At 42.6% G+C, this 12,918-nt stretch overlaps 1 protein-coding gene across 1 annotated transcript; it reads right to left on the bottom strand.

Annotated features, from left to right (window-relative positions):
• Positions 1–2,726: 2,726 nt before the first annotated feature.
• Positions 2,727–11,434, bottom strand: LOC132556979 (putative defense protein). Its single transcript, XM_060221443.1, has 5 exons — positions 11,340–11,434; positions 4,701–4,819; positions 3,837–3,997; positions 3,352–3,446; positions 2,727–2,919 (listed from the first exon to the last, which is right to left on the bottom strand). Exons 1-5 carry the CDS (start codon positions 11,432–11,434, stop codon positions 2,727–2,729), a joined length of 663 nt encoding a protein of 220 aa, XP_060077426.1.
• Between the last annotated feature and the right edge of the window lie 1,484 nt (positions 11,435–12,918).

The raw sequence follows: 12,918 nt of genomic DNA, 5'->3' as shown, positions 1-12,918 counted from the left end.
GAGTTAATGTATAAAATACCGCTGCCGCTCAAGTTAGGATTTCATGGGTGATTTATTAGAAAATTGTACAAAATCATCTGCCTATGTTTTTTTTCGTACACCTCAAATTATTTTGCGGAAATTATTTATAGATCTAGTTAGATCAATTTACAAACTTTCACGCGGTCCTAATTGCGTCATAATTAAATTGCATTATTTAAATCCGAATACAATGAAATGTTTATATAAACCATAAAATCTACAGAAAAATAAGTCTAATGACGTAATAAAATTGTAACCCCAGTTGGAAATTTTGTGATCAGTATACACACTAGTGTATTTACCCAATATTCTACATAAATCTATGATCCAGTGACTTTTCAGTTCCGGATATATTCCACTGTGTATGTATTAAGGCGGTTTGGATGGGAATTTTCCTACCAATTTCTCCTGCCCAAACTGATCAACAATAAATTTATAAATCATTAAAATGAGTTCGGAATAAATTCACAACATCAGGAAATTTTACAACTTGGGTGGTATATCCCTTTAATATAAAAACGTATGAGATAATATGTTAAAATGGGTAAAAAAATATTGAAATGTAAGTGGAATGTTTAGAGAGGCAGAACAGAGAAATAATTCTTTTATTTTTTGTAAGCTATTAGCATTGATCTTTCTGCGGTGTCCGACGTTGTGAATGTAGTATGTGTTTCCAAGCTCACAAGATTGATCTCCCTTTACATTGCATTATCACAAACATAGAATTAAAACGCAGACAGTTTTCATTCTACAAAGAATTAAGATGAATTGTGAATTCCCATAATATTTCATTCTTTATCGATGTACTAGTATTAAGTTTCGCATTGAAAACTAAGGAAATAGTAATTAAAAAAAAACAAAACAAAAAAGAAAAAAAAAGAAAAAATACCACGAGTATGCAGGCTTACCAACAACTAGGTAGAAAAGTGATTCTGTCACCTAATCCTATTAACATAAGTTTTGACTAATTGATTCATTCGATTTTCGTTTATAACAAGTCATAACTTGTAACAGAATCTATTATTATTTTAAATTGAAGACGATTTTCCACCGTCGATATCAGGGATACTTCATTAAAAAACAAATCTACACGTAGTTTTTTGTTCGCCTGGCCCAAAGTTCCGTCCGTCAGTCAACGTTTGCTACAAATCGCTACCAGTCATGAACGGCTGATTGAATTTTAACCAAATTGAGGAAAGAGAAACACATTTCGTATAAACGGTTGGCAGGACTTGGCCTTCTGAAGTGGGAGGGGCGAGACCCAATATGGAAATAGTGCAAATCCTTTAACATCCCACTTTTATGGTAGAAATGATTGAATTTTATCCAAATTTGGTCCGAATCATTCTTGCCTGAATGAAAATCGACAGTTAGTCGAGGCCCCTATAGGTGGAGATGCGGAACGGAGCCTAATACGGGAAATAGCGCAAATCCTTTAACATCCTACTCCTCTAGTAAAAGTAATTTGATTTACCCTAAATTTGGTCCGAATCCTTCTTGTTCGCGTGGAAATCAGTATTGTGGAATCGGTTGGTCTGGCCCTTTAGGTAGAAAGGGGCTGGGCCCACTAGGGGGAAGTAGAGTATTTTTTTTAAAATCCTACTTCTCTTGTAGGAATGATTGGATTCTGCCCAAATTTTGTCAGAGGCATTCGCGGGGAAAGGGATTAAAAAAAAAACACCTCGGTCCCAGGAGTGGAAGGGGCGGAGATATATAAGGTAAAGATAAAGTCCTTTAGATACTTTTCCTTAAGTTTGAATTTCAGCAAATGAAACCAGCGATACAGGCCGTACCGGCATTTCGTGTTATGATTTTGTACCTTATTTTACTTTGATTTTTTTTTTAAATCTGCGATTTCACTACTTTATGCAATTTTCTTAGATCATCCTTGGAAACCTTTCTTATTTTTTATCCTTTTTTTTTACATGAATACTTCGTGAGAAAATCAAAGAAATTGATTAGTATAATGTTTTTGTACGCTTTTAAATTTAAAAAAGAGATTTATTAACTTCAGTTTGTTAATCAATTCCGAAATGATTCTTATTACATATTCTTAATGAAACAAGTTCATTCCACTGCTACCGGAAGCGGAAGTACTATGAAACTATCATCCATGTCCATGTAAAATCACAGTTATGAATTCGGGCCACACAACCTAGCAATGATATAGGACTGGATTGTCTGCCTTAAAACAATTTTCTCCGCCAGACGGCGCTTATTGACGGTAAACTTAGAATGAAATGACTGAAACAATTATCATGATTGTTTGTTAAGTTTATCTATAAATGATCTTAGATTTTCTTGTGTTTTTAATTCCACATGAATGATTGAAATGATTTTTTCTTTAAGAAATAGATAAGTTCACAGTCCATAGTACGATAACACATCGACCCTCCATCACTGATCACATGTGAAAAGATGTAGGCAATTTGTTGATTTTTATTGATTTTTTTTTGTAACCACTTAAAATTTTAATCCATAATACTATACAGCGTTCAGTGTTATTCTACATAGTTTCTTTATAAAATATTTTCTCAACTTCTCAACAGTAAGGCAGAGTGAACGTTATGGAACCTAGTAAATACAGGAGGTCAAGCTATCAATTTGCCTCAAGAGGACATGACGCCGATCTTTTCCACCTGGAATGTTTTTGTATCGCCATGTCCACTATCTAAATCATATGACTATGAAAAAGGGATGAAACTTCATAAATATAATATTCTGTAAGCAAACACGGCGAATATCAGCAACCATTGTCGTGGATCGGATTTGTCGCCCCCTGAGTGTGCCATCAGTCTTACCGGACACACTTGTCCGGCTTTATTGTTGCCTAGCGACCGAATACTATCAGAGAAATTCTCCATCCAGAATAGATCTACATTAGCAATGACGGTGGCTCTGTGAACAGAAAAATCACTCATTTTAAAATTTATAGATTCAGTGCTGGGTATATTACTTAAATACAAATAAAATCAGTGTGTATCAACTCAGACTCTTGAGTATTTGACGAATACATGAACTTCAAACCAGTCGATCTTTTTATATAAAAGTGCAAAAATAAAATTGAAATTTGGATCATCCTTTGTAATTTTATTAAATGAGAAACACTTTTTTTATATTTTTAATTATTAGTTAATTAATAATCTGTTCTTATCTCAAAGCTAAACAATTGTAGATCAAATTGAAGTATGCATCTTTCTTTCGAAATACTTTAACCCAGCTCATGATGAACTTATAATGTTCACCCAACGCCTCATTTTGTAAATGAATTGTTTCCCGGACTTCCGTTTGTTTTGTTTAGACATATTCTCTATAAAGTGCTATACTTACCTAAAGAATAGTTTCCTGGTTTCGTTTTTTGGTTTGTACCACCTTACAACAACATTTTCCTTATTCAGGTTCCATTTACGACTGACAACAGCGCTCTGAAACACACAGGGTTCGTTAGATAGATGTAACACAGGATGTTTAGTTCCCGGATGTCATCTACTGCAGAATTTAAGAAAATTGACTTCCAGTTTGAGCATCAGGATATCCCAGGCCCTGATTCATAGTGAGAAGTTACAAAATGTATTACAAATTGGGAACAAAATGTAAATTAATACCATAATATCCAATATGTGTATGTTAGGTGTCTATTGTATCAACAATGTAGGAAAATTCAACGTTTTCATGTAACAGTACGTTCTGTCGTCATACCAGTTCCTCAAAATGTAATGCCGGGGGAAACTTAAGCTTCCACTGCAAAGCTCTGCAAAAAAGAATAAAATCAAATCGACTGAGTTATTTTTGTTAAAGCAGTGTTAGCAACTCACATCATGTCTTCCTGCGCAGTGGACGAGTTCAACGTCATCGTGGCCAAATTCCTTCTCAAAATAGCCGATAGGGACATCGCGGTCAGTAGCCGAGCAGTCCGCCACACGTGCTTGTAAGAAGAAGGCGTTGATTTTATACTTACCCGTCGATTTTAGGGTCACTGAAGTGGAAAAAAATATTAAGAAACATCTACTAGGCGAATTGTCAAAAACCGAAAAATCAATTAGAACTTTCACCTTTATATAAAGATGTAGAATTAGATAAAATTGTTGCCAAATAATTCATTCAGTTGTGTAATAGGGCTGTTTCGTCCTTGTAGGACTTGTCAGTGATGCTTGTTGCCAGAAGTATTGAAACCTGGTAGGTGATTGGGAAAAACTAGATGTGGTCGAAATGAAAACCAATGAATGCTATTGAATTATTAAAATGTATGAATGGAATTCACAGCACAAAACTAAATAAAGACACACATTTACTACAAAATCACTCACATGCAACCCATATTCATCTTACGCGAATTGAACGCTAATTAACAAAATAGTATGATATAACAAAGCCTTTCGTATTTTATGGACACTTCTAAATTAGAGAAGGATGAAGACATTTTTTGGTATTATCCCTTAATTCCATTTTTTTTTCTTCATCTTTAAAAAAGTTAATTGGATTGATACATTTCATGTATACTATTGTACATTTTTGTAATATAAAGGAGAAATGAAAACACCATCCCATATTTCATTGGTTACCTCCCTTGCTCCACACTCGCCCATGATTGACATCCCGACGGTTAAAATCGTCAGCCTTGTTGGAGATATTGTCTGGTTGATGGACTTATATTGTAATTATAAACTGTCTGTACCTACCCTGCTCGTGTGAAACACCATCGTAAATGGTGTCTGATGTCTGGATCTCGTATGGCGGTTTCGATAGCTGTGAATGTACACCTAATGCCTCCGGGAACATGTCTTGGCATTCTTGTTTATTTCAATAATACCTCACCACCATATAGACAATAGCGTATTTCCACCGGCAGCCCATAATTTACATAACAAAGAAAATAAATATCCCGTGAGAGGACCCTTAATGCTTGGTACGAACGCACCGCGCATGACCCAAAACCTCACTTCCGCTTATGGCAGCCATCACCGACTGAGGAGCGACATTTCTTCTACGGTTTTCAGGCATTTCTTAGTGTTTTACGTGTTATTTGTGTTGTACAGTATCTGTATTTGGTTCTTACATTTATTGTTGACAGGTCTTTCTTCGTGGTTTGTGTTGTCAGTCCCTGTTTTTGCCGTTTTCGGCCTTTCTGTGTTGGTTGGTTACCGCACACGTGGACTGTTTTACGCTACGATACCGCTGTGTAGAAGGCCCTCTCGGTGTCTCCTACTGTTTGTTTTGTTACCATTTACTTCTGTCAACTATTCGGTTTTTTCACTCGATATTTCTTTTTCTCGTGCGTTGCTGGTCGCTGCCCGCCGAGCAGTATGACAGGTAAGAAGGGGCAGAGTGCTTCTAAAACTCGTCAGGGAGATTGCGGCCATGTCATCCTCGATGGGGATGACCATGACCTCTGTCTTTCCTGTCGAGACTGCTCCCGGGATAGACCTTGTTCCGTGTGTTTGGCTTGGCCACACACTTTGTGGGACAAGGTACTATCCCATAAGTCTGTCACCCGAAAAAAGGGTATTAAGGCTGGGGCAGACAGTAAGCGTCCAAAAGCACAGAGTGGAGCTGTAGTCAGCCTTCCACCTGGCAGTGAGGCCATTTTACCCCCGGAGGGGGAAGTAATTTTGCTTCCTAGTGGTAGGTCCTCTTTGGCTACAGAGGAGCCTACTCACGATCATATTTCTGGGACGGTAGGGTCCTTAGGGTTTCCTATCGTGCTCCAGAAGGGCACTCACCCGGGAATTTCCGTGGAGGTCGAAGGGAGCGAGTGTCCGGGTACCATTTCCGTTAGCGGAATGGCTACCGAACAGGCCAGTCATGCGACCCGGGCCCCATTGAGGGGTGCCGGTGTACCCACTGACAGTTGGCCGGCTGGCAATGCCAGTTATGACGGTGTTACTGGAGAGGCTGCACTGGGAGCAGGGAGTGACTCGGTTTCACTTCCTGGTGTTGGGGTTGACTACCCACTATCTGGGTTTGGGTCCAGGGTATTGCACCCTTCGGTTCCTCAGTCTTCCTTACCTCGATCTGGTCCTCCACCAGTTCGAGCTCCTGGCTCAGTGGGGTTCTTGGGAGCGCCTGTGCACCCCCCACCTTACCCCTTTCCTCAGTCTGCACCCAGGTTTGGTGGTTATATGCAGTCTCCTGACAGTGTTGGCCATTATCGGCCATACTTGACAGGCATGTCTCCAGTAGGGAGCAGTTCATTTCCCGGTCCTGTGGGTTCCGGTATGTTGCCTCCCCCCAGTATTCTGGCTATGGCCAATGCTGGGGCCCTTCCCAGCCTTTGGGATTTCCATACTCTGGGTATGGTCAGACCCCTTTTGGTTACCCAGGCCAACCTTGGGGTACCTCAGCCTTCTGTCACCAGCCTGGTGTTGAGTCGGGTCCCCCCCCTTCTCGCTCTCGCCAACACAAATCTAAGAGGCTTAACCGTCCCTCAAAGATTTCGGCTGACACCCATAAGACCTCGCTTTCCCATAGGTCTAAGCGTAAGGTCAACTTTGCTAATCTTAGTGCTGGCCTTTCTTCTACCTCTAAGGTTAGAAGATTGGAGACTCCGGACCAGTCTGTGACTAGGTCTGTCTCCAGTTTAGGCCAGTGCCCTCAGTCTGATCATGATGAGTCTGAGGACATGGATTGTGAGGAGTCAGAGGCTGAGGTTGTGGGTCAGCAGGCCTTACCTGATGATGGGGACACTCTGTCACTGGATGCTGGGTCTGATGTTGAATCGGAGACCCGCTCTTGGCTCCCAGCAGTCCAAGTTGAGGGTTCCTGTCAGGAGTCTTCAGACTCCGAGGTGGACTCTCCTGGCACCGAGTCAGTCCTTGCAGTCTCCCAGGCTGAAAGGAATCTGGATTCCTTCCGCAGCCTGCGTTTGGAGGTTGCGTCACTCCTCGGCGTGGAGTTTTGCCCTCCTCCCTCGGCTTCGGGTCTTCCAGAGAGGACTTCTACTTTAAGTGCCTTTCTTCCCTCAGAGCCTGAGGTTAGGGCATCAGGTAGGTCATTGGCGGAGGGTACTATGGTTTCCTCAGCATTGGCCCAGATTCAGAAGGTTCTTCAAGCCAAAGGTTCTGCTAATAGGAAGCAGGATCTTTCCGGTTTGCTTTTGGGGGTGAATGATATTGAGGGGTTCAATCCTTCTCGATATGCAGTTCACGACCCCTCAATAGAATCTAATCCAGCTAAGGTGGACCTTCTTTTGGACCACTGCTGGCCTGGAAGATCAAATGACATGATTCATTTGTCTCCCAAAGAGCATAGTCGAATAGAAAGACTGCTTCGCCTTGCCATTCACGTGCTGGCTTATGCAGATTCTTTTTCCTCTGCTTTGTTTGTAGCTTCTTCTCGTTCGGAGGAGAGCCTACCTGACAAGACTAAGCTCTTGGCTGAACTCAGCAAGGCTATGAACCGGGCCCACATGGATGGGACTGCGCTCATTCTGGCAGTTTTGACTGATTTCATTCTGGCTCGTCGTGCTTCAGTCTTGAAGCCAAGACTAACTATTGGAGAGCCTTTTATATCGGATCTCATGACTGCTCCCCTGTCAGGCTCTGAAATGTTTGGAGGGGTTCTCTCCTCTGTCATGGACAGAGTCAACAATGACAAGTCAGCTTCAGCTCGGTTGGAGAAACTTAGGGCTAAGCCTAAGCCTGGACGGGTGCAGCGCCCAGGCAAGCCTAAGAAGGGCCCTAAGACGGCTCAGCCTCAGGCTCAGTCGTCTGTTACCTCGACTTCTCGAGGGGGGCACTCTTCTCGGGGACGGGGTGGTCGGGGTCACAAGGGAGGAAGGGGAGGCAAGCAGAATGCAGGTAAGAAGGGGCAGAGTTCCTGACTCTTTCAGTCCCTCGGTTCCACCCTGCCCCTTGTCCTGTCGTATGGACGATCCATGGGAAGGTCTCGAGCTCCCAAGGCCAGATCTTCCCGTTGGGGGTCGCCTTTCTCATTTTCTGCCCGATTGGCAGCAGCTTACCGAGGACAAGTGGGCAATTTCGGTGGTGTCCGAGGGTCTGGGTATCCCCCTTCTGAAGGATCCCCCTCTATCGGCAGATCCTGTTTTCTTTCCCCCTCCCGGCGATGCAGGAAAGGCTCAGGCCCTCCTAGACGAGGTCGACTGCATGTTGGCAAAGGGTGCCATAGAGGAGCTCCCGAGGTCTCTCTGGACACCAGGCTTTTACTCCCGTATGTTTCTTGTCAAGAAGAAATCCGGGGCCTGGCGTCCAATCATAGACCTCAGTGCCTTCAACAAGTATGTGGACTCTCCACATTTCAAAATGGAGACTCCTCGAGGCATTCTGGCGTCAGTTGCACCAGGCATGTGGGCAACCTCTATAGACCTCAAGGACGCTTATTTCCACATTCCGATAAAGAAATCGGCCAGGAAATTCCTGAGATTTACATCCCAGGGCAGAGTGTTCCAGTTCAGGGCCATGCCCTTTGGTCTTACCACAGCCCCCTTGGTCTTTACCAAGCTGCTTCAGGTGGTTGTGGGCTATTTACACAGTCGCGGAGTAGATATCCATATTTATTTCGACGACTCCCTGATGCTGCATCTAGATCCAGAGTCTTTGAGTCGCAGCACCAGGTCAGTCTTGACTACCCTTCTTCGCCTGGGCTTTATCCCTTCTCGAGAGAAATCCGAGGTTTTCCCCTCACAGGACTTTGTGTTTCTGGGAAACCGTTTCCTTACGGATCTCGGCCTCGTTCTTCCACCTCCGTCCAAGTTCCAGAAAGCCAAGGAATTGGTTCTTCTGCTCAACAGTTTGGACTCTATTCAGGTCAGGTGGTTTCTGAGGCTTCTCGGATTTCTCAACTCCCTTTCGGATGTTGTCCCTCTGGGTCGGCTCCATATTCGACCTCTTCAGATGTACCTACTGTCCAAATGGAAACCGGCCTCTCATCAGTGGGAGGTTCACATTTCCTTGGACAATTCAGTGAAGGCGTCGGCTATGTGGTGGGCATTGGAGAGCAATGTCCTGAAGGGCGTCTCTCTTCGGAGATCATCCCCTACAGCTACCCTGTATACGGACGCATCTATGACGGGTTGGGGGGCCTACCTCGACGGTCATTGTCGTTCGGGTGTCTGGCAGGGAGATCAACTCCAGGAGCATATCAATGTGCTGGAGATGAGGGCAGTTCTGCTGGCTATTCAGTCTCTGCGTCTGTTGCTTCAGGATCAGTCCATCTGCCTGGCTACAGACAATGCCACAGTAGTAGCTTATCTGGAGAATCAGGGAGGGACAAGGTCTCACAAACTTTGTGCTCTCGCTTGTCAGGTCCTGCTCCTGTGTCGTTCCATGGGGCTTTCCCTAACAGTGAGACATCTTCCAGGTCATCTCAATGTGTTAGCAGACACCCTCTCCAGGTCTCGGAGTCCAATTATCACAGAATGGACTTTGGACAGGTCAGTTTTCAGAGCCATCTGTATGGTGTGGGAGACCCCCCTAGTGGATCTGTTTGCCACAGCTCTGAATTTTCAAATTCAGACGTTTGTGTCGCCTGTCCCAGATCCTATGGCATGGGCAGTAGATGCTCTGTCCCTAAGCTGGGACGGTCTTCTGGCCTATGCTTTTCCTCCCTTCAATCTGTTGGGCAGAGTGCTGCAGAAGGTCAGGGAGCACGACTGCTCAGTTCTTCTGATAGCACCTCTGTGGCCCAGACAGCCCTGGTTTCCTGCTCTGCTGGACTTATTGATAGACCTTCCATTGGCTATCCCTCCCAAATGGAATCTTCTCAGTCAACCCAAATCCAGACAGTTCCATCGGAACCCAGAGCGCCTCCACCTTCACGCGTGGAGGCTATCTCGGTCTCCCTCCTCCAGGCAGGCTTTTCTGAAGAGGTTACAGATTGCATCACCAGATCAATACGATCTTCCTCATCTGCCGTCTACCAATCAAGATGGTCAGCCTTCTGTGATTGGTGTCACAGCAGGAAGATTGATCCACTCTGTTCCTCTATTCAATCGATAGCTGAGTTTTTCCTTTATCTTTTTAAGGTTAAGAAATTAACTCCAGGCACTATACGTGGCTATCGTTCTGCCATTGCCAATGTTTTTTCCTACCGAGGGCGTTCAGATATTGGAAATTGTTCCTCCTTGTCCAATCTTCTCAGATCCTTCTCTTTGGAGAAGCCTCGGGTTAGACTGCTGATGCCACAGTGGGATTTGGCTTTGGTCTTAGATTCTCTTACTAAGCCTCCTTATGAGCCCTTGGCTTCTGCTCCTTCCAAGTTTCTCTCTTGGAAGACAGTTTTTTTGATAGCGTTGGCTTCTGGGAGACGGAGAAGTGAAATCCATGCTCTATCCTCTTCTTCTTCTTGTCTCAGGTGGTCTCGGGACTATTCCTCGGTTACCCTTCTTACTGATCCTTCTTTTTTGGCAAAGAATCAGGTTCCTAATTTTTCACCAGAGCCTATCAAGATTCCTGCCTTAAAGGAGGTCTCTGGTGCTGAGAATCAGAATTCGTTACTCTGTCCTTGTAGGGCTTTGAGGTTTTATCTCGATAAAACCAAGGGGGGGCGGCGGGAGTCTAGATCCCGTCTGTTCTTGCCCATTAAATCAAGGCAGACTGATATCTCTGCTCAGACTATTTCCAGGTGGATTTGTGACACCATCAGGACTGCTTATGAGGGGTCTAGTGCTGACACTTCTGACAGGGTTAGAGTGAGGGCACATGAGGTTAGAGCTCTTTCAGCATCTTGGGCCCTTTTCAATGGTGCCTCATTCGAGGATATCATGGCGTCAGCCTTCTGGCGAGGCCGTAACACCTTTGCGGATTTTTATCTTCGGTCGCTTTCCGCCCATGCAGATGGGTTGTACTCTCTGGGTCCTCTTGTCACTGCTCAGACAGTCTCATGTCCCCCAGTCAATTCTTAGGAAGGCTACCTTGCGGCTCAGAAGGATTTTTAGAGTTTTAATTGTTAATATCCTTTACCCTTATGGGTTTTTAATGCTGTTTTTTGCTACGATTAGTGATTGTCTGCGAAGACTCCTCTACGGTAAGACAAATTCGCTATTGTCTATATGGTGGTGAGGTATTATTGAAATAAACTTGAGGTTTTTGTAGTAAAACCAATGTTTATGATATAATACTCACCACCATATATTGGAGGTCCCTCCCTCCTCCCCTTGTCTTCTCATCCAATTTGTTTGGGTGCGGAAGTGAGGTTTTGGGTCATGCGCGGTGCGTTCGTACCAAGCATTAAGGGTCCTCTCACGGGATATTTATTTTCTTTGTTATGTAAATTATGGGCTGCCGGTGGAAATACGCTATTGTCTATATGGTGGTGAGTATTATATCATAAACATTGGTTTTACTACAAAAACCTCAAGTTTGAAGTTCTTTGGGGAAAATGGATACGGTATGGTCAGAGCTGCGTCAAATACAGATAGGAGCACGAACAATATACTGACCATACCCTTAGATTTCATCTGTAAAATCATGGAAAAAACCTCGGCATCAGGATAGGATTCGGAAAAAAACCCAGAAAATCTCAAAAAATGACACTTTCAAACACGTAGATAGCAGTTTTGAAATGTGATTATTTAGAATGTTTTACGAAATAAAATGAACCAAGAAGATTTATTTCTTTATTCTGATAGATGATTCTTTTTTATAAACACAACTTGTTACATGAGGATTACGAGGATATACATAAACATTTGCTGAAACGCACGGAAAGATGCTTCATATAGTCTTATTTTGAAAGGTTGCGTTTCACCTAAGTCTCACCTATGAAAAACAAGAAAATTCAGTACAGAAGTAAGCAATGTGATTATATAATGATATAATTAAAAAAAAACAAAATCACTCCGAAGTTTTTAGTTTGTCTACCAAAGGCATGTTTATCTTTTCATTACTCATATTTCCAACAAATTTATGTACATTGTTTGTTTCAGATAGCAGATTAAGGTTATTTTCGCGTCTTACCAATTTTGTTTTGATAACTTTAAAATTTACACACTTTAGAAATAATTTCTTTACGTTAAGTGTGTTCTTAAAACAGTTTTTGTCGTTTGATGACAGGGTCATCGCGATTGATACCAAAAACTAGTTATAGTAAAAACAATTCTTAAAATTTAAGTCTAATTAACACACTTTGATGAAATCAAATGGTAAAATTTGAAAAAATACCAAAGCAGAATGCCGTTAATAAAACAGTTTACAAACAGTAGAATGAGCAGAACTTTACGCAAATGATGCGTAAAGAGGACAAACTTCTTGTGATGGAACAGCATCAACGACTACGACAACAAGAACGACGACGAAAACAACGACGACGACAACAACAGTATTTCTATCTAAGTATAATATCACTTATATTTTGCATAAGATGTTCATTAACAAGCTTAATACTGCTCACCTTGATTACCGGGAGTTCCCGACTACAGAGGATGCAATTCCTTAACTTTCAGCTTATTACTACGTGCCAGTAAAACTCCCGAATATTTGTGGACCATAGAAAATAGGCTTTACCATAAAGTCATTTGTATTTAGTATGGGATGGACTAATAATCTATTTTCTATAGCCAGTGGGTATGACTGTCGTGATGTTGATGAAAATAATGTTTATATGTTCAGTGACTTACACCTCATCCTAGGTCAGAGTTTGTTAATATCATAGTAAAGTAACGCTTAGACAGAAGCCTTGTGTAGTCCTCTTCTTAACAGTTGGAAAAGGTCGTGCGGGCTTTGCCTGTGGTCATAGTAAAGGTGTTAGAGAGAAACAAAGAGAAATATGTTCCAGATATTAATGAGACACACCCTTTACGAAGACGTCTATTTTCACTGGGAGATAGACTGCTGGCTTTAAAGGAAACGTTGTAGTTCAGGCGGTCACCTTAGGTCAAACTAAGTTTACCTGTGCAAATCCTGTTACAGATTCGGGCAGATACATTCAAACATAATACAAGAG

Source organism: Ylistrum balloti, unplaced genomic scaffold (genome assembly GCF_031769215.1).
Source record: "Ylistrum balloti isolate Yb309-2 unplaced genomic scaffold, AGI_CSIRO_Ybal_v1 Utg370612, whole genome shotgun sequence".
NCBI lineage: Eukaryota > Metazoa > Mollusca > Bivalvia > Pectinida > Pectinidae > Ylistrum > Ylistrum balloti.
Note: the sequence above shows the minus strand (reverse complement) of the source record. Positions and strands in the feature narration are given on the sequence as shown.

What these genes read in the sequence shown, in the direction of transcription:
- LOC132556979 (XM_060221443.1), bottom strand. Translation starts at nt 11,434, where the DNA reads ATGAAATCTAAGGGTATGGTCAGTATATTGTTCGTGCTCCTATCTGTA. An exon ending in CCATTTTCCCCAAAGAACTT is followed by an intron (nt 4,820 to 11,339) that starts CAAACTTGAGGT and finishes GTATTATTGAAA; the next exon opens with TAAACAAGAATGCCAAGACA. An exon ending in ACTGCGCAGGAAGACATGAT is followed by an intron (nt 3,447 to 3,836) that starts GTGAGTTGCTAA and finishes TGTGTGTTTCAG; the next exon opens with AGCGCTGTTGTCAGTCGTAA.